Here is a 14,651-nt window from a genome sequence, read left to right as displayed (position 1 = left end):
TCAGATATTGTTGAGACAACAAAGAGTCTTAATTATTTAGTATTCATATATTAATACATCTTAGTATTCAGTTATGTATTCAAATTCAGACATTTAAATCTTATTGCACATCTTAATATTCAAATATATATTTAGATATTCAAACATCTAAATCTTAATGCGTGTCTTAATATTTAGATGTGCATTCAGATTTAACCGTCTTAATCTTAGTAAAAACAAATTAGGCCTCGATAAACTTCCTAATCTGTAAGAGAGAAGTTTGTCCGATCATTTCAAAACGAAATGCAAGAATTTAGCCAGAAAGCAGTATTTCACTGGCACAAGCTGGAATAGCTCAGTTGGTTAGAGTGTGTGGCTGTTAACCACAAGGTCGGAGGTTTGAGCCCTCCTTCTAGCGTATCAAATGCTCCCTTTTTTGTGGTTAATTCTTTGTTTTTACTTACTTTTGCTTTCATCTACTAATATGTAAGGGAGACTTTGAGGAGCTTCCCGTAGTCCTCCTTGCCGACTTGGAGGTATGTATGGTATTAAACGTTTTTCCTGCTTTAATATTGTTGTATTTCAGCGTGTTATCAGTGTACTCTTACATTTTTGGATGAAAAGATCAGGATTAGTTTGCTTAATTTACAATTTTCTGAAAGCTGAATCCCGCTTCAATCTTCATTTCACACCATATTGAGCATCATGCCGCCTTTTCAGAGATGGTTATATAATTTTATATTTCTGGGCCCACTTCCTACTTTTATGTCATAGCAATTTCTTTCTCATTTCTTGTTATTCCATATCCCTACTTTTCAGTTCTCTTAAATTAATTTATTATATTTCAACCTGCAGATAATTATTCTCTTTTATTTCTACACTTACTTTCTCTTTTAGTAACTTACAAGTTTCTACTCTAGGCCCTCTACCCATTTAATTTCATTAATAATACCCAACCATATCAGATATATAATAATTTCATACTCCTTTTCTTCTGTTTAACTTTCTTTTGAATTTCAATATTGTATAATATTTTGCATTGTGGGACTTTATTTTCCTTAATAACTGTTGGACTTATTATGGTTGATATTACATCTGAGATAAAAATGTAATCATAATAGGTACTTATGGTTAGTATAGAGTAAAATAGTAGTAGTAATTTAACGAAATTTAGGTAATATCAATTAGGGTTCTAAATCTACTTCAATCCCAAATACTTGAATTACCGAAATAGTTATAAGAATTTTCACCAAATATGTGTTTTTCCTTTTTAGGGAGGTTTATTGGTCGAGGAAGTACATAATTTTAAAAAGGGAATAAAACAAAGAAAATGTTAAAGAATATAAAAGAGAAAGAGAGCTGAAACGGACTAGCTTCACTAAACTGAATGACAACCCATAGTGATTCAAACCAGTAAACTAACTCATTATAGGTAGTACAATTAGATTTCTTAGTTAAGAATAAGCTAGGGTTGCAACTGTCTCTTCAAATAAATGACCAGTCTAACTTAATGGAGCCACTAATTTGATGCTCTTTTCGTCTCAAATTATTTGTCGCATTTATATTTTTACACGATCTTTAAAAAGATATTAATTAAGAGGGATTTCGACCATTTTACCATAATTTATGTCTTAACATATAATATCTCTTTGCTGAATATTTACTCTATTTTTGTGTCATCTCCCCATAATTGAGATGTTTGTAGTCTTCAAAAATAATTGCTGCTAAGCGTAAAATAGGAAAGGAAGAATTAATTGTCTTGAACTTCTAAAACGACAAATAATTTGAGACAACTGTTAGAAATCACGACAAATAAGAGTTGTTCAAACGTATTTACCAGAAAGGGCTTAAATTAAGGAATATTCATGAGAAAGTAAGAGAAGGAATGTGCTATAAAGGGATGAAGTTGGGACAAAACTTGGCCAGAGATTCAAAAAATAGCTATTTATTTCTTGCTTATTTAATGAAACTTCCATTTAAATTAATTTAAATTTCACCTTTCATCGTAATAGTTGGGAGTTGGGACCGGCAAAGTTATGATACATTTTCTTTTTGTTAGTAGTTTAAGTGATTTCATAATATCATTAGATCATTTAGAGATGAGATAAATATAATAGTTCCTTTATAGTAAAAAAGTTGCATTGATCTCACATTAAATATAGGATTATTCTATCCCATACTAGTATATATATAGTAGGGGTGAGCATAAATACCGAAAACCGAAAAATCGGACCGAACCAAACCGAACTAGTTTGGTTCAGTGTTTGGTGTCTACCTTTAAAAAAACGAAACCGAAATATCCGAACCGAAGTTTGATAAAACCGAACGCCCACCGAAATTTAATACATTACCCAAACAAATTAAAATAGTCCAGGCCATTAAGTTTAAGTAAAAAAAAAAAACTAATTGTAATAAGCCCTCCTTTTGCTTTTGTATCCCTAACAACTCCAATGAACCAACTACCCAAGTAAATCAGACCACAAACAACTATGTGAATGCAATTCAAACACCTGCAATCCAAATCCCTAAAAAGAGCAAATTTGGGGATCCTGCTATTAAGGCGAACTACACAAAGCATAGTGGAGTACCTACTGTCCTATTCAAAACAAAGGAATTCTATGGAGCTATGACTGATGTGAGGACCCCACCGCCTGGGTCGCCCAGGACCGGTGAGTAGACCCCTTGCGGGCCCCCTCCATGACATGCATGCTTGACATACTTGGGCATTGTATGACTTGGGTCGCAGACGGATCGCACAACTATGCCATCTTCACTCTGCAGAGCTACGGGTATCGAACCCGCGACCTCAAGCCCTTTGTCTCCACGAGGGAGCGCCTCTTACCAGTTGAGCTGCAGCTCAATTGGTAAGAGGCGCTCCTTCGGGGGACAAAGAGCTTGAGGTCACGGGTTCGAAGTGCTGCAGCACGCAGCGAACTGGTGTGATTTCCTGCCTACAATAATGCAGTGTACATGAGCAAGTCATGGAGGGCAACCCGCAGCATGCATGGGTTACACCTGCGGATCCTCAAACACAAGTCGCCTTTTTTGTGAGGACCCCACCGCCTGGGTCGCCCAGGACCGGTGAGTAGACCCCTTGCGGGCCCCCTCCATGACATGCATGCTTGACATACTTGGGAATTGTATGACTTGGGTCACAGACGGATCGCACAACTATGCCATCTTCACTCTGCAGAGCTACGGGTATCGAACCCGCGACCTCAAGCCCTTTGTCTCCACGAGGGAGCGCCTCTTACCAATTGAGCTGCAGCTCAACTGGTAAGAGGCGCTCCCTCGTGGAGACAAAGGGCTTGAGGTCGCGGGTTCGATACCCGTAGCTCTGCAGAGTGAAGATGGCATAGTTGTGCGATCCGTCTGTGACCCAAGTCATACAATTCCCAAGTATGTCAAGCATGCATGTCATGGAGGGGGCCCGCAAGGGGTCTACTCACCGGTCCTGGGTGACCCAGGCGGTGGGGTCCTCACAACTGAAGAATGCAAGATTATGCTGGTTGGAAAATTCATCAGAATTCGTCCTTAAATCGACAAGTTAAGAGCAAGCTTCTATGAAAACATTACTATTAGAGGTACGATTCAAATCAGTGTTTATGATCATCGGATTGTTTTCTTAGAATTTTCTAATGAAGATGACTTTAAAACGATGTGGTATAAAAAATCAATCGAATTTGATGGCCAAGTCATGTGGCTAGAAAAATGGACACCAGATTTCAAACCAGAGGAAGATTCCCCGATAGTACAAGTTTGGGTGTTACTACCGGATTTGCCTTTCTATTGTCACACATGGAATTACTTGAAACAAATAGTTGCCCCAATTGGTGACCCCCTAATGATGGATGCGGCTACTGAAAGAAGAACCAGGCCAAATATGGCCAAAATAAAAGTAGAGGTGGACCTTACTAAAAATAAGCTTACCTCTATTTTTGTGGGATCTGAGGATGTGTCATGCCCAAGAAAAGGGTTTTATCAGAAAATTGATTACGAAAGTGTTCCAAATAACTGTACACATTGCAGAATATTGGGGCACTCGATATTGTAATGTAGAAAGGTGGAAAACAAGAAGACGGAGGAGAACAGAATCAGAACAAAGTAGAAGACAACAATAGAAAAAAGGGTGAAGAGGGTAGTACCAACAGAAATAAGGAAGAAGAGCAAGATGAGGATGGTCATAGTGAAGAGAAAAATGAAGTAGTAGAGAAGCCTAATAAAAGTGCTGAAGGTAGGGTGAATGAGGAGGGGGCAAGAAAAACTAGAGGCAAGAAGAAACATCAGAAAAGTTGGAAAGAAACTAATAGGAGAATGGAGAATGATCCGCAACAAGAAAAGGAAAAACAGAAAACAGGTCAAAATGAAAAGAAGGAAGTGGGAGGTCATGAACTATTCTTAAGGAAAGATTAGACAAGATAAGAAAAAAGAGGAAGAAGAAGATACCAAAAAAGAGGACTAAAGTAAGGGTCAAAATGAGTAAGGAAATAAGCAAGGATACGGATGGCAAGGGAGCTGAGGACAGAACTATAGACAAGGGGGAAAAACAAAATGATACAGAGGAGCAGACTATTCAGTCTAAAAGGCAATCTGATATGGAGAAAAATCAGCATATGAACTGTATACAAGAAGAATCTGATAATCTTCAACACATCGATCCTGGAGGAAATAGAGGTGAGGTAGATGGGGAAAATCAACAACATGAAAAGAGTAAAGAGGAGGGGACAGGTGACAACTTGACTAACAAACCTGATGAGTCTTTGAGTTTGCCAACTGCTATCAAAGACCATTCGGGAATAAATCTGATTGTTGATCTTAACGACAATCTGATAGAAACCTATAACAGTAATGGAAGAGATGTGGAAGATGGAAGACGGGATGGAAACATGGAAAATTTAAATAAACAGGAGATGGAAGATGTTCAAGAGATAAGTCAAGAACAACAAAAACACTTCAAGGATGTTAGTCACAGAAATGGATTATCGCCAGGTAGAAGGGGAAGAAACAAGCAGAAGAAAGATTCCAGATAGGAGAGAAGCAGCAGCAACATTAGAACTTTGTCTTATAAAAGAGAGAGGAGAAAAGATCAACAAACTCAAAATGTTTCTTATGATTAGTGCAATCATATGGAACATAAGGGGTTTTAGATCCAAAAAAGCTATACAAAGACTCAAAAGAATGGTTAATAAATACAAAGTTGACATGGTTGCAATCTCTGAACCAATGGTTAACAAAAACAAGGTGGAAGGTTACAAAAGGTACTTGGGATTCAATCACTGTCTTGCTAATAGCAATGGGAAAATATGGTGTTTTTTTAGGAATAATTGCACTGTAGATACCATCCAAATTCATGATCAGTTGGTTACTCTGAAATTCCAATAGAATGGTTTAAATTAGGATTATTATGTGACTGTTGTGAATGCTAAATGCACAGCAGCTGAAAGAAGAGATCTTTGGCACAATCTTGAAGACTTAAACAATTCTATTACTAGTCCTTGGTGCATTGGGAGGGGGGGATTTCAATGTTATTCTTCATCCACAGGAAAAGCAAGGGGGCAGACCACACAGAAATTATAGGAGTTTTGCTTTTGCAAAATGTATGGACTCTTGTGGGATGGCAGACCTAGGATATTCAGGGGCTAGATTTACTTGGTGTAACAATTGGAGACCCAGTAAAAGGATATGGAAAAGACCGAACATGATTTTTGTCAATGATCAGTGGGCGCAAAAGTTTAGTTTCAACATTTTGAGACATCTATCTAGGGTGGGTTCAGACCATAGACCTATGCTGCTTAGATGTTTCAATGATAACTCTGTTGGTATTAAATATTTCAAGTTCTTAGACTTTTCGACAGATCAAGAGGATTTCAAAACTCTTGTAGCTGAAGAATGGCAAGTTGAGGTAGATGGCAATCCTATATGGAGACTACAATAGAAACTAAAGAATCTTGGGAGAAGACTGTCTAAATAGTCTAGAGAAGAGATTGGTGATGTTCATGAGAATGCTGATAAATGGGAAGATAAAATGGAGTTCTTGGAGGAAATGGACTAAATAGCTAACTCGAGTCTAGTAGAGAAGAATTGAATAAAGGGCATGTTGAATATGTGTGCTGGCTTAACAAACAAAAGAGTATTTTGAAACAAAAGTCTTACATCAGATGGTTTGAGGAGGGGGAAAGATATACTAAGTATTTTCATGCTGTAATTAGAGAAAGAAAAAGGAAACTCCATATAAATAGAATTGGGAACAACAAAGGAAATTGGATATCTGGGGAAGACAAAATTGCAGAAAAGGCTGTTAGATATTTTGAGAAGCTCTTTAATCTCAAAGAATCTAAGGTAGACCCCCAACTATTGGATTGTATACCAGAGTGCATCACAGATGATCATAATTCCTATATGATAAGTTGTCCTGAGGTTTAATATGAGCACTGATAGTGCTGCTGGGCCGGATGGATACTCGGGAAAATTCTATCATTGTTGCTGGGACATTATTAAAAGGGAGGTGGTAGAATTTGTTCAGTTTTTCTTCATTAAAGGAAAACTTACTAAATTCTTCTCACACACTCTTCTATTACTTATTCCAAAAGTAGAATCACCTAGCAACTTCACAGAATTCAGACCTATTAGCCTCAATAATTTTTCTAGCAAAATTATTACCAAGATGATTTCCAGAAGGTTGAATCCAATGCTACCACTTATGATCTCTAAAAACCAAAGTGGTTTTCTGAAGGGAAGGCTCATTACAGAGAATATTCAGTTGACTCAAGAAATTGTGTAGAACATCAAGTGCAAGAACAAAGGAGGTAATGTGGTGATCAAATTAGATATGGCAAAAGCTTATGACAGAATGTCATGGCCTTTCATCAAAGTTGTACTAAGGAAATTTGGATTCTCGGAAGAAGTCACAAGCATGATTATGGGCATTGTGGCTAATGTTTTGTATTCTATCATTCTCAATGGCAAAAGACATGGATTCTTCACATCATCCCAAGGATTGAAACAGGGAGATCCTCTATCCCCCTCTTTATTTATCATTGGTGCAGAAGTTCTTGCTAGATTGCTTAACAGTTTTATTCATAATGAGCATTTTTTGCCTTTTTCTATGTTAGATTCTGGTCCAATTATTAACCATTTGTCTTATGCAGATGATATTGTTATATTCACAAGTGGAAATACCAAGTCTATTAAGATGATCATGAAAAAAATTCAGTGGTACATGAGAAGTTCAGGATAGAGAATGAATAGAAACAAATGCTTCTTTTATACTGCTCTTAGCACTGGAGTTAGGAGAATCAATAAGATCAGAGAAGCAACTGGTTTTTATGACAAACAGTTTCCTTTTGAATATTTGGGATGTCCCATTTATGTTGGAAGTAAAAAGGTGGAATACTTTGAAAAAATGCTTTCCAAAGTCACTAAAAGACTCAATGGGTGGCAGAGTAGTATGTTATCTCATGGTGGTAAGATGGTGTTGATCAAAAGTGTACTTCAATCTCTGCCTATCTACACATTGACTGCTTTCAACCCCCCTAAAGGCATTATAAAGCTGATGGAGAAGCATTTTGCAAGGTTCTTTTGGGGAGCTAGTATTGATAGGAAAAGATATCATTGGAGCTCCTGGCAAAATATGTGTTTTCCCAAAGAAGAAGGAGGTGTGGGAATAAGGAGTATGTCAGACATTTCTGAAACTCTAAATATGAAAAAATGGTGGAGATTTAGGTGCCAAGATTCTCTCTCGGCTAGATTCACCAAGGATAAGTATTGTATTAGAGCTCATCCAGTGGCCAAAGTTTGGGTTTCTGGGACTTCTCATATATGGAAAACTCTTACTAAAATCAGAGGCAAAGCTGAACCTCATATGCTTTGGAAGATTCAAAATGGCCAGAGCAGTGTTTGGTGGGACAACTGGACTGGACATGGAGCTATTGCTACATATTGTCCAGAATATGTTCACTCCATCAAGACAAAAGTTAGCCATTTTATCTTGGACAAAGAATGGGATATTCAAAGACTGGGAGAAATCTTACCTGATTGGCTACTTCAACATGTTACTACTATCAAGATAGGGTCAGATACAAGACAGGACTATTTAATATGAAAGCTAGCCGTAGATAGAATTTTCACTAATAAAGAAGCTTGGAATGACATAAGAGAGCATAGACAGAAGGACTTGTTGATCAACAAGGCTTGGCATAAAAACATCCCTTTTAAACTCTCTTTTCTTACTTGGAGATTAATTAAAAGTAAGTTAACTTTCACTAATAACTCTGTTTGCAGGTTTGTGGACATGCATGTGGATTGCTGATATGCTCAAATTACACCTGTTAATGGCGTAAAACGGACGTTGTCAAATATAGTAACCCAAACAAGGTTGGGGTCGAATCCCACAAGGAATATGGAGAGAAAAGGTCACTAATCGTATGCGATACTAGTCTTTAAAGACTTTAATCCTATTCCTAATAGTTTGAAATGTTTGTTGAATAATGTAATTGAATACTTTAACTTGAAATGTAATTAATGCTAGAGAGAGACTAAGGTTGTGTTCCCCAACTTGATTAGATATTATGCTTCAGGTTTCTATGTGATATATTTCGAATGGTTGTTCTATGAATATGCACTTGATCTCTTGAGGACTTCCTAATGTTTCCCAACAGTTAAGCAGTATTTCCTCTTTATGATTCTTCCGAATATAAAAGAGTTGCAATCGAAGAGCGACCAAAAATGTCAATTTAGACTTGTTCTTATTCCTAAGTTAGTTTATTAAACGAGGGTTAACGCCTCAAGTCATTGTTATTCAATCTTACCAATATTAACTCTCTTTCCCAAGAAAAGTTAATATAATGGCTTCGGTTAATGCTTGCAATCATTACCCAACGCTAACGCACAAAGATAGAATAAATAATAACAACCATTATGCATATATCAATAGTAGAAACCCATTCACATAATATCGATCATGGGACCCACAACCCTAGCGTCAAAATTAGCCACTCATAATTTTGGCTAACAGAGAAAGCTTACAAGTTAACATAATATACTTACGATGCGAATACGATATGGAATGAAGGTGAAGTTCTTGCTTTGAATGCTTCAACCACTTCTAATATTTAAGACCTAGAGTTAATGCTCCCAAACGAAATCTGAATAATGAAATTAAAACCCTACTTTAAGTATTTATAGGGACAAAAATCGCGCTAAGTTTCTGGACAAAAACACCCTTACGCGGCGTCGTTACGGACCGTAACACAGGTTACGGTCCGTTCTTTGGTTCGTCCCTTTGTCGTGCTGATGTCACGGTCATTATGTTACGGTCCGTATCTTCTAGCGTATCATGGCCTCAGTTTTAGGGGCCACTGCGGTACGCCACGACGTTACGCCCCGTAACTCAAGTTACGGACCGTCCTTCTGGTGCGTAACCTGTGACACTACTTGGCAACTTTCTGGAAATTTTCCTCAGCTACACGTTACGGCCCGTAACATGAGTTACGGGCCGTCCTTCATAGCGACACGTATCCTCTTTGGTACGGATCACGTTACGGTCCATAAAACGAGTTACGGACAGTCATTTGGCTCCAAGTTGTCCGTTTTTTCAGCATTTCTTATCATTTCCGATCCTTATTCAACCAACCCTATAAAACACAAAAAGTAACATAAGAACGATGTAAAAACACTAAAAAACAAGCAACACTTCTAGTTACAAAGGCATAAAATGTGCCGAAATTCACGGCACATCAATTGCTTATGCTGCGCAAATGCTCAGCCAGAGACTATTCAACATTTTTCATGGAAAGTGAGCCTGCTCAGTTTTTATGGAAGCTGTTTGGGCAGCCTCTTGGCATCAAGTATCGAGTCAAGATAGTGAAAGTGTTCCTAAAAGAATGGGGGCTTACCGAGAGCAAGAATGGAGTGCACAAGATGATAATTCATCTAATTCCAATTATCATATGTTGGGTAATATGGAAAACGAGATGCTCGTGTAGGTATGGAGATCAAAGGAAGTTTTATTGGAGGATCATGGAACAACAAGTCAAATGGATTCTAAAAGCAGCATTGGAACAAGCATTTCCTAAGTTCAAGTGGGAGATGTCTTGGCAGCAATTGTGTACAACTGTAGAAAAAATGAAGCCTAGAATACATGCTATACAAGTAACGTGGGACACGCCTCCTGTTGGAAGGATTAAAATAAACACAGATGGAGGTTTCAGAGATCAAGGCAGAGAAGCAGGAATTGGGGATATAGCTAGGGATGAAAATGGAATGCTGATTTTTGCATTTTCCATCCCAAGCCAAGGTGCTAGTCATAATATAGTTGAAGCGGAGGCTATTAAATATGCAGCAACTTGGATTAAGCAAGAAGGACACAAAAAGTGTTGCATAGAATCAGATGCATTGATGATGTAGTGGAAATGCTTAAAAGCAGAACCACTAAAAATGCCTATATCAGAGATATGATAGAGGAAATTGTGGAGATTGGAGATCACCTATAAGCACTGTTATAGAGAAGGAAATCAAGTTGCTGACTTCTTAGCGAAAAATGCAGCAACTCAGGAAAATCCCTCCTTAATCTATCACAGTCAACAGCTGCCAAGAGGGGAGTATGGAGCTTATATACTGGACAAGAATCAACTTCCTTCTATAAGAATGAGATATGACAAGGCTAATTTTTTAGTGAGCTGAAATGTATAGATCAAAATGTATAGTGGAGGATGTATAGCTAACAAGTTTAACATTCTCTTTTTTGCTAGATTGCAATGCAATCAGTGTCTGTATGTCAGGGGTATGGTTTAGCCCTCCCCTTTTCAATATATGATATGCAGCACCCCAGGACACTTATCCTGGAAATTTAAAAAAAAAAAAAAACTCCACACACTCTTTTTCGTTATTAAATGCAACATTTAATAACAGGAATTTTGACCCTTTAATTTGGTCGCACTTAGGCCCTTCGCTTATTATGCTTTCTGTCGGCTTAGGCATAAATTGATTATTTGCCTCCTTATCACCGAATATTAAGTGCTTATTATTATTATTATTATTATTATTATTATTATTATTATTATTATTTAAAAAAAAACAGAATCAAGTGGTCAAATATTCTAGAATTTTTTACCAAAACAATACATTATTTAAAATAATTAACAAGAATAATATAATACTTTTAAAATTTACAAAAATAGAATAAACGTAGTTGTGAGTAACGTTTTAGGTAATATTTTATTAAAATATTTTATCGGAAAAAAATTAGGACAGACGGAATAACGAAAATATAAAACGTAACTGTGAGTAATGCTTTACAAATATTTCGTTACTGGGAGTTACGACTCTCTGATTCTATTAATTACTCTCTGCGAAAGTACAATTTGTGGGTCGAAGATGATTTTCATTTCTCTCACACATTTCTTCTATGCTTACTTTCTTAATTTTTTCTTACAAAAGTGAGAAATCTCCTATACTACAATGCATAGACCATTCAATTTAAATAACATAAGTAAAATTTATTCCGCTATGAAATTTGATTGATCTGAGCTGCTCTTTTTATGACTTTTTGTTCCTTGTGGCCGAAGTGCATTGTTGTCCTTACATATTTCGAAAAAGTATGCAAAGATATTTTATTTTATATTATTGCTTTATGCGACATGCAAAGATATTTGTTTATCATAATATAATTACAATGTCATTTTAAATATCATCTTTGATTGTACAAATATTATTAGTTACAAAGAGATAGATATTTCAAAAAATGAAAATAAATTTAATTAAATAAACTTTAGTGACACAAGTATGTGTATTAAATAAACCTTTTTTTTCAGTTGAAAAAGTAAATAAGAATTAATGTGTGGCTAGGAAAAGGAAAACGAGTAAGGGATTTCTATGGAACTTAAATCTCCGCTTTAATTGTTCGAATTTCTTTTGTTGTGTATTATTTTTTGTGTAGTTTTGTGTAGTTTGTTAGAAAGAAAGAAAATAGAGAGAAATAGGAGAAAAAAAATAAGAAAAGAAGCACAGAAAAATGAGGGAGAGAAATGAAAATCACTTGGAGCCACAAGTTTTACTTTAGCCTAGTGTAATTAATAATGTGCCCATGCCGCATAAAGTCATAGAACACATCAAACAAGAAAGCAAGTACAGAATTTTTGACATCATACATAGGAAAAAACACTCTAGAGATAAAGGGTGGATTGAGAGATTATACCAATAGGGAAGTTAATGTAAATAGCAAGTAGATAGGGTGGTCGAGATTAGTTACTGAATTATGTTTTTTCTTTGAATGGATGTAGCTGTAAGCAGGATTGGAAAATGAATAAAAGTTGTTTGTTGGACCAAAAAAAGAGTGTAATTAGTAGAATTAGAGAGTCGTAACTCCCAGTAACGAAATACTTGTAAAACGTTACTCACAATTACGTTTTATGTTTTCGTTATTCCGTTCGCCCTAACTTTTTCTGTTAAATTTTTTAATAAAATATTACCTAAAACGTTACTCACAACTACGTTTATTCTATTTCTGTAAATTTTAAAAATATTGTATTGTTCTTATTAATTCTTTGAAATAGTGTATTATTTAGGTAAAAAAAATAATATTCTATGTGGAAGGTTGCATAGTAACCTTAAATAGAGCAAAAGAGTGAATTTAAAAAATCATTAATCCCTCCGTTTCATATTAGTTGTCATATTTCGTTTTTCAAGAGTCCATTTAACTAAACTAATTCTGAATTAAATTGAATTAGATTAGTTAAATATTTTAAAATTACAATTTAGATATTAAAAAATTATACAAAAAGTAATATTTATAATATTAAGAAAGGTCACTTAGACTACAACTTGAGGAAAGTGAAACATGAAGAATATTGTGGGACGGAGGCTGGAGCTAGGGAATATAAGATTAAGAAAAGTCAATTAGAATACAACTTGAAACTATACAAAAAGTAATATTTATAATATTAAGAAAGGTCACTTAGACTACAACTTGAGGAAAGTGAAACATGAAGAATATTGTGGGACGGAGGCCGGAGCTAGGAAATATAAGATTAAGAAAAGTCAATTAGAATACAACTTGCAACTTTTTTCTAGAACTTTAGAAAGTTATGACTTCGCTTGAGATAATTTGGGCTGACTAGGATCAAGTGATAGTTTTGAATTAAAAAAGGCAATGAGAAAAGGTCTAAAAGTTAACTTATAAGTAATGGAAAGCTGTTTCCAGGCCAGCACTTACCGTGTGAGAATACAATATCGTGTGAGAAAGCTGTTTCTACGTTGGTTGGTGGTATTCTTAGCTAATGACTTGATTCGCTTTACCTCCTTGCAGCAAGTGCATGCATGCAGCTGGAAGGTGCATAAAATTTCATGTCTATATATATATATATATATATATATCTGATTATTGTAGGCCAAATTATTATAAGGCACTCAAATCTCCACATTCTTTGTAATTTTGTGAGTTCAAGTTATATAGCAAATGGCTTCAAAATGTCACTATCAAGGCAATCACACATTCTGTAACACAGAAAAGGTGCAGGAAATTTCATGCATTTCTTCCAATATTGCAATTCTTGTTTCTCCCATTACTTTGCTTCTTGAATTATGCTTAGTTTATGTTTTATTATGAAGATCTTTGACAAATAATAATTATTTTTTTTGTTGCTTGCAGGGTTATATAGTATATCCCAAAGCTCTTAATATTGTTTGGGGAAACGATAAGCGCTTTTGGAGGTTACCCAAATACGAGTAAGAACGGGCATACCAAATCTAATTAAGTTTTTCATATTGAACGTGTTACTACTACGTATTTAATTTGTAGTTTGAGCTAACATTGTTATTAAATATATTTGAATTACAGAAGTGATGGGGCAGAACTTGTACAAGTAAATTGGCTGGAGGTAACTGGTTGCATTGACAATATTGTTCAAAAGAAAACATACGACATTGGATTTACAGTGTCATTGATGACTGATGCGTTCGGTTGGAATGATTCACCAGTTTATATTATGTCTAAATGGGGAGATAACACTCAATGGAGAAAGGTAAATTTGACAACTGAGAAGGACCAAAAGATGATACAAAAAACTATTACAATAACAAAAGGGAAGGGGAATGCCAATGATAAGCTTTGTTTTGGGTTGTATGAAGTTTGGAACAAAAAGTGGAAAGGAGGTCTCAAAATTCATTGTGTAAACTTGACTTGACAGAGAGAAGCAAATTTAGCTGATGGAGTGAAATAAGAGAGGAAGCTCAAGTTAAAAGTCACATTTTTGTTCCATGTATTTTGTTAGAGTGTGTTTTCTTACATATATTTAATTTGTTAGTTGTGTTTGTATTACTTGCATCATGAATGAAACTATGATTCACAATCATATGATCTCTTACACTCATATATTGAACTTCATGATAACTAAAAGTAGAAGCATTAAGCTTACAACAAAACAATGCCTCTAACATTGAATATATCTTCAGAATAGAAATAGCAAGAGCCACATGCAGTTCAGAGAAAAGGAAAAGAAGTTGACGAAGAATCTAAAAGACAACGAGACCTAGAGACATCTGCACACGGTAACTTAGAGAGAGCAAAGGACTTGTATGTTTGTGCAAAACATTGTATAGCTTTTGCCTGTGCTTTATTTTTTGCGAGCAGTTATTGTTGAAGCTAGCTAACGAATGAAGTTAGCTAAGGGTTGTGA

General features: G+C 35.7%; 1 protein-coding gene and 1 non-coding gene across 2 annotated transcripts; both read left to right on the top strand.

Annotated features, from left to right (window-relative positions):
- Positions 1-323: 323 nt before the first annotated feature.
- Positions 324-397, top strand: TRNAN-GUU (transfer RNA asparagine (anticodon GUU)). The gene has a single exon. It is a non-coding gene; the product is annotated as a tRNA-Asn (tRNA).
- Positions 398-13,369: 12,972 nt separating this feature from the next.
- On the top strand, positions 13,370-14,327 carry LOC132624830 (protein PHLOEM PROTEIN 2-LIKE A9-like). The gene is made up of 3 exons (XM_060339555.1): positions 13,370-13,486; positions 13,625-13,701; positions 13,814-14,327. The coding sequence occupies exons 1-3, from the start codon at positions 13,433-13,435 to the stop codon at positions 14,157-14,159; spliced, it is 477 nt and encodes a 158-aa protein (XP_060195538.1). The 5' UTR covers positions 13,370-13,432; the 3' UTR covers positions 14,160-14,327.
- The last annotated feature ends 324 nt before the right edge of the window (positions 14,328-14,651 follow it).

The sequence above is a fragment of the Lycium barbarum genome, chromosome 12, assembly GCF_019175385.1.
Source record: "Lycium barbarum isolate Lr01 chromosome 12, ASM1917538v2, whole genome shotgun sequence".
Taxonomy (NCBI): domain Eukaryota; kingdom Viridiplantae; phylum Streptophyta; class Magnoliopsida; order Solanales; family Solanaceae; genus Lycium; species Lycium barbarum.
Note: the sequence above shows the minus strand (reverse complement) of the source record. Positions and strands in the feature narration are given on the sequence as shown.

What these genes read in the sequence shown, in the direction of transcription:
- LOC132624830 (XM_060339555.1), top strand. Translation starts at nt 13,433, where the DNA reads ATGGCTTCAAAATGTCACTATCAAGGCAATCACACATTCTGTAACACA. An exon ending in CATTCTGTAACACAGAAAAG is followed by an intron (nt 13,487 to 13,624) that starts GTGCAGGAAATT and finishes TGTTGCTTGCAG; the next exon opens with GGTTATATAGTATATCCCAA. An exon ending in TGGAGGTTACCCAAATACGA is followed by an intron (nt 13,702 to 13,813) that starts GTAAGAACGGGC and finishes TTTGAATTACAG; the next exon opens with AAGTGATGGGGCAGAACTTG.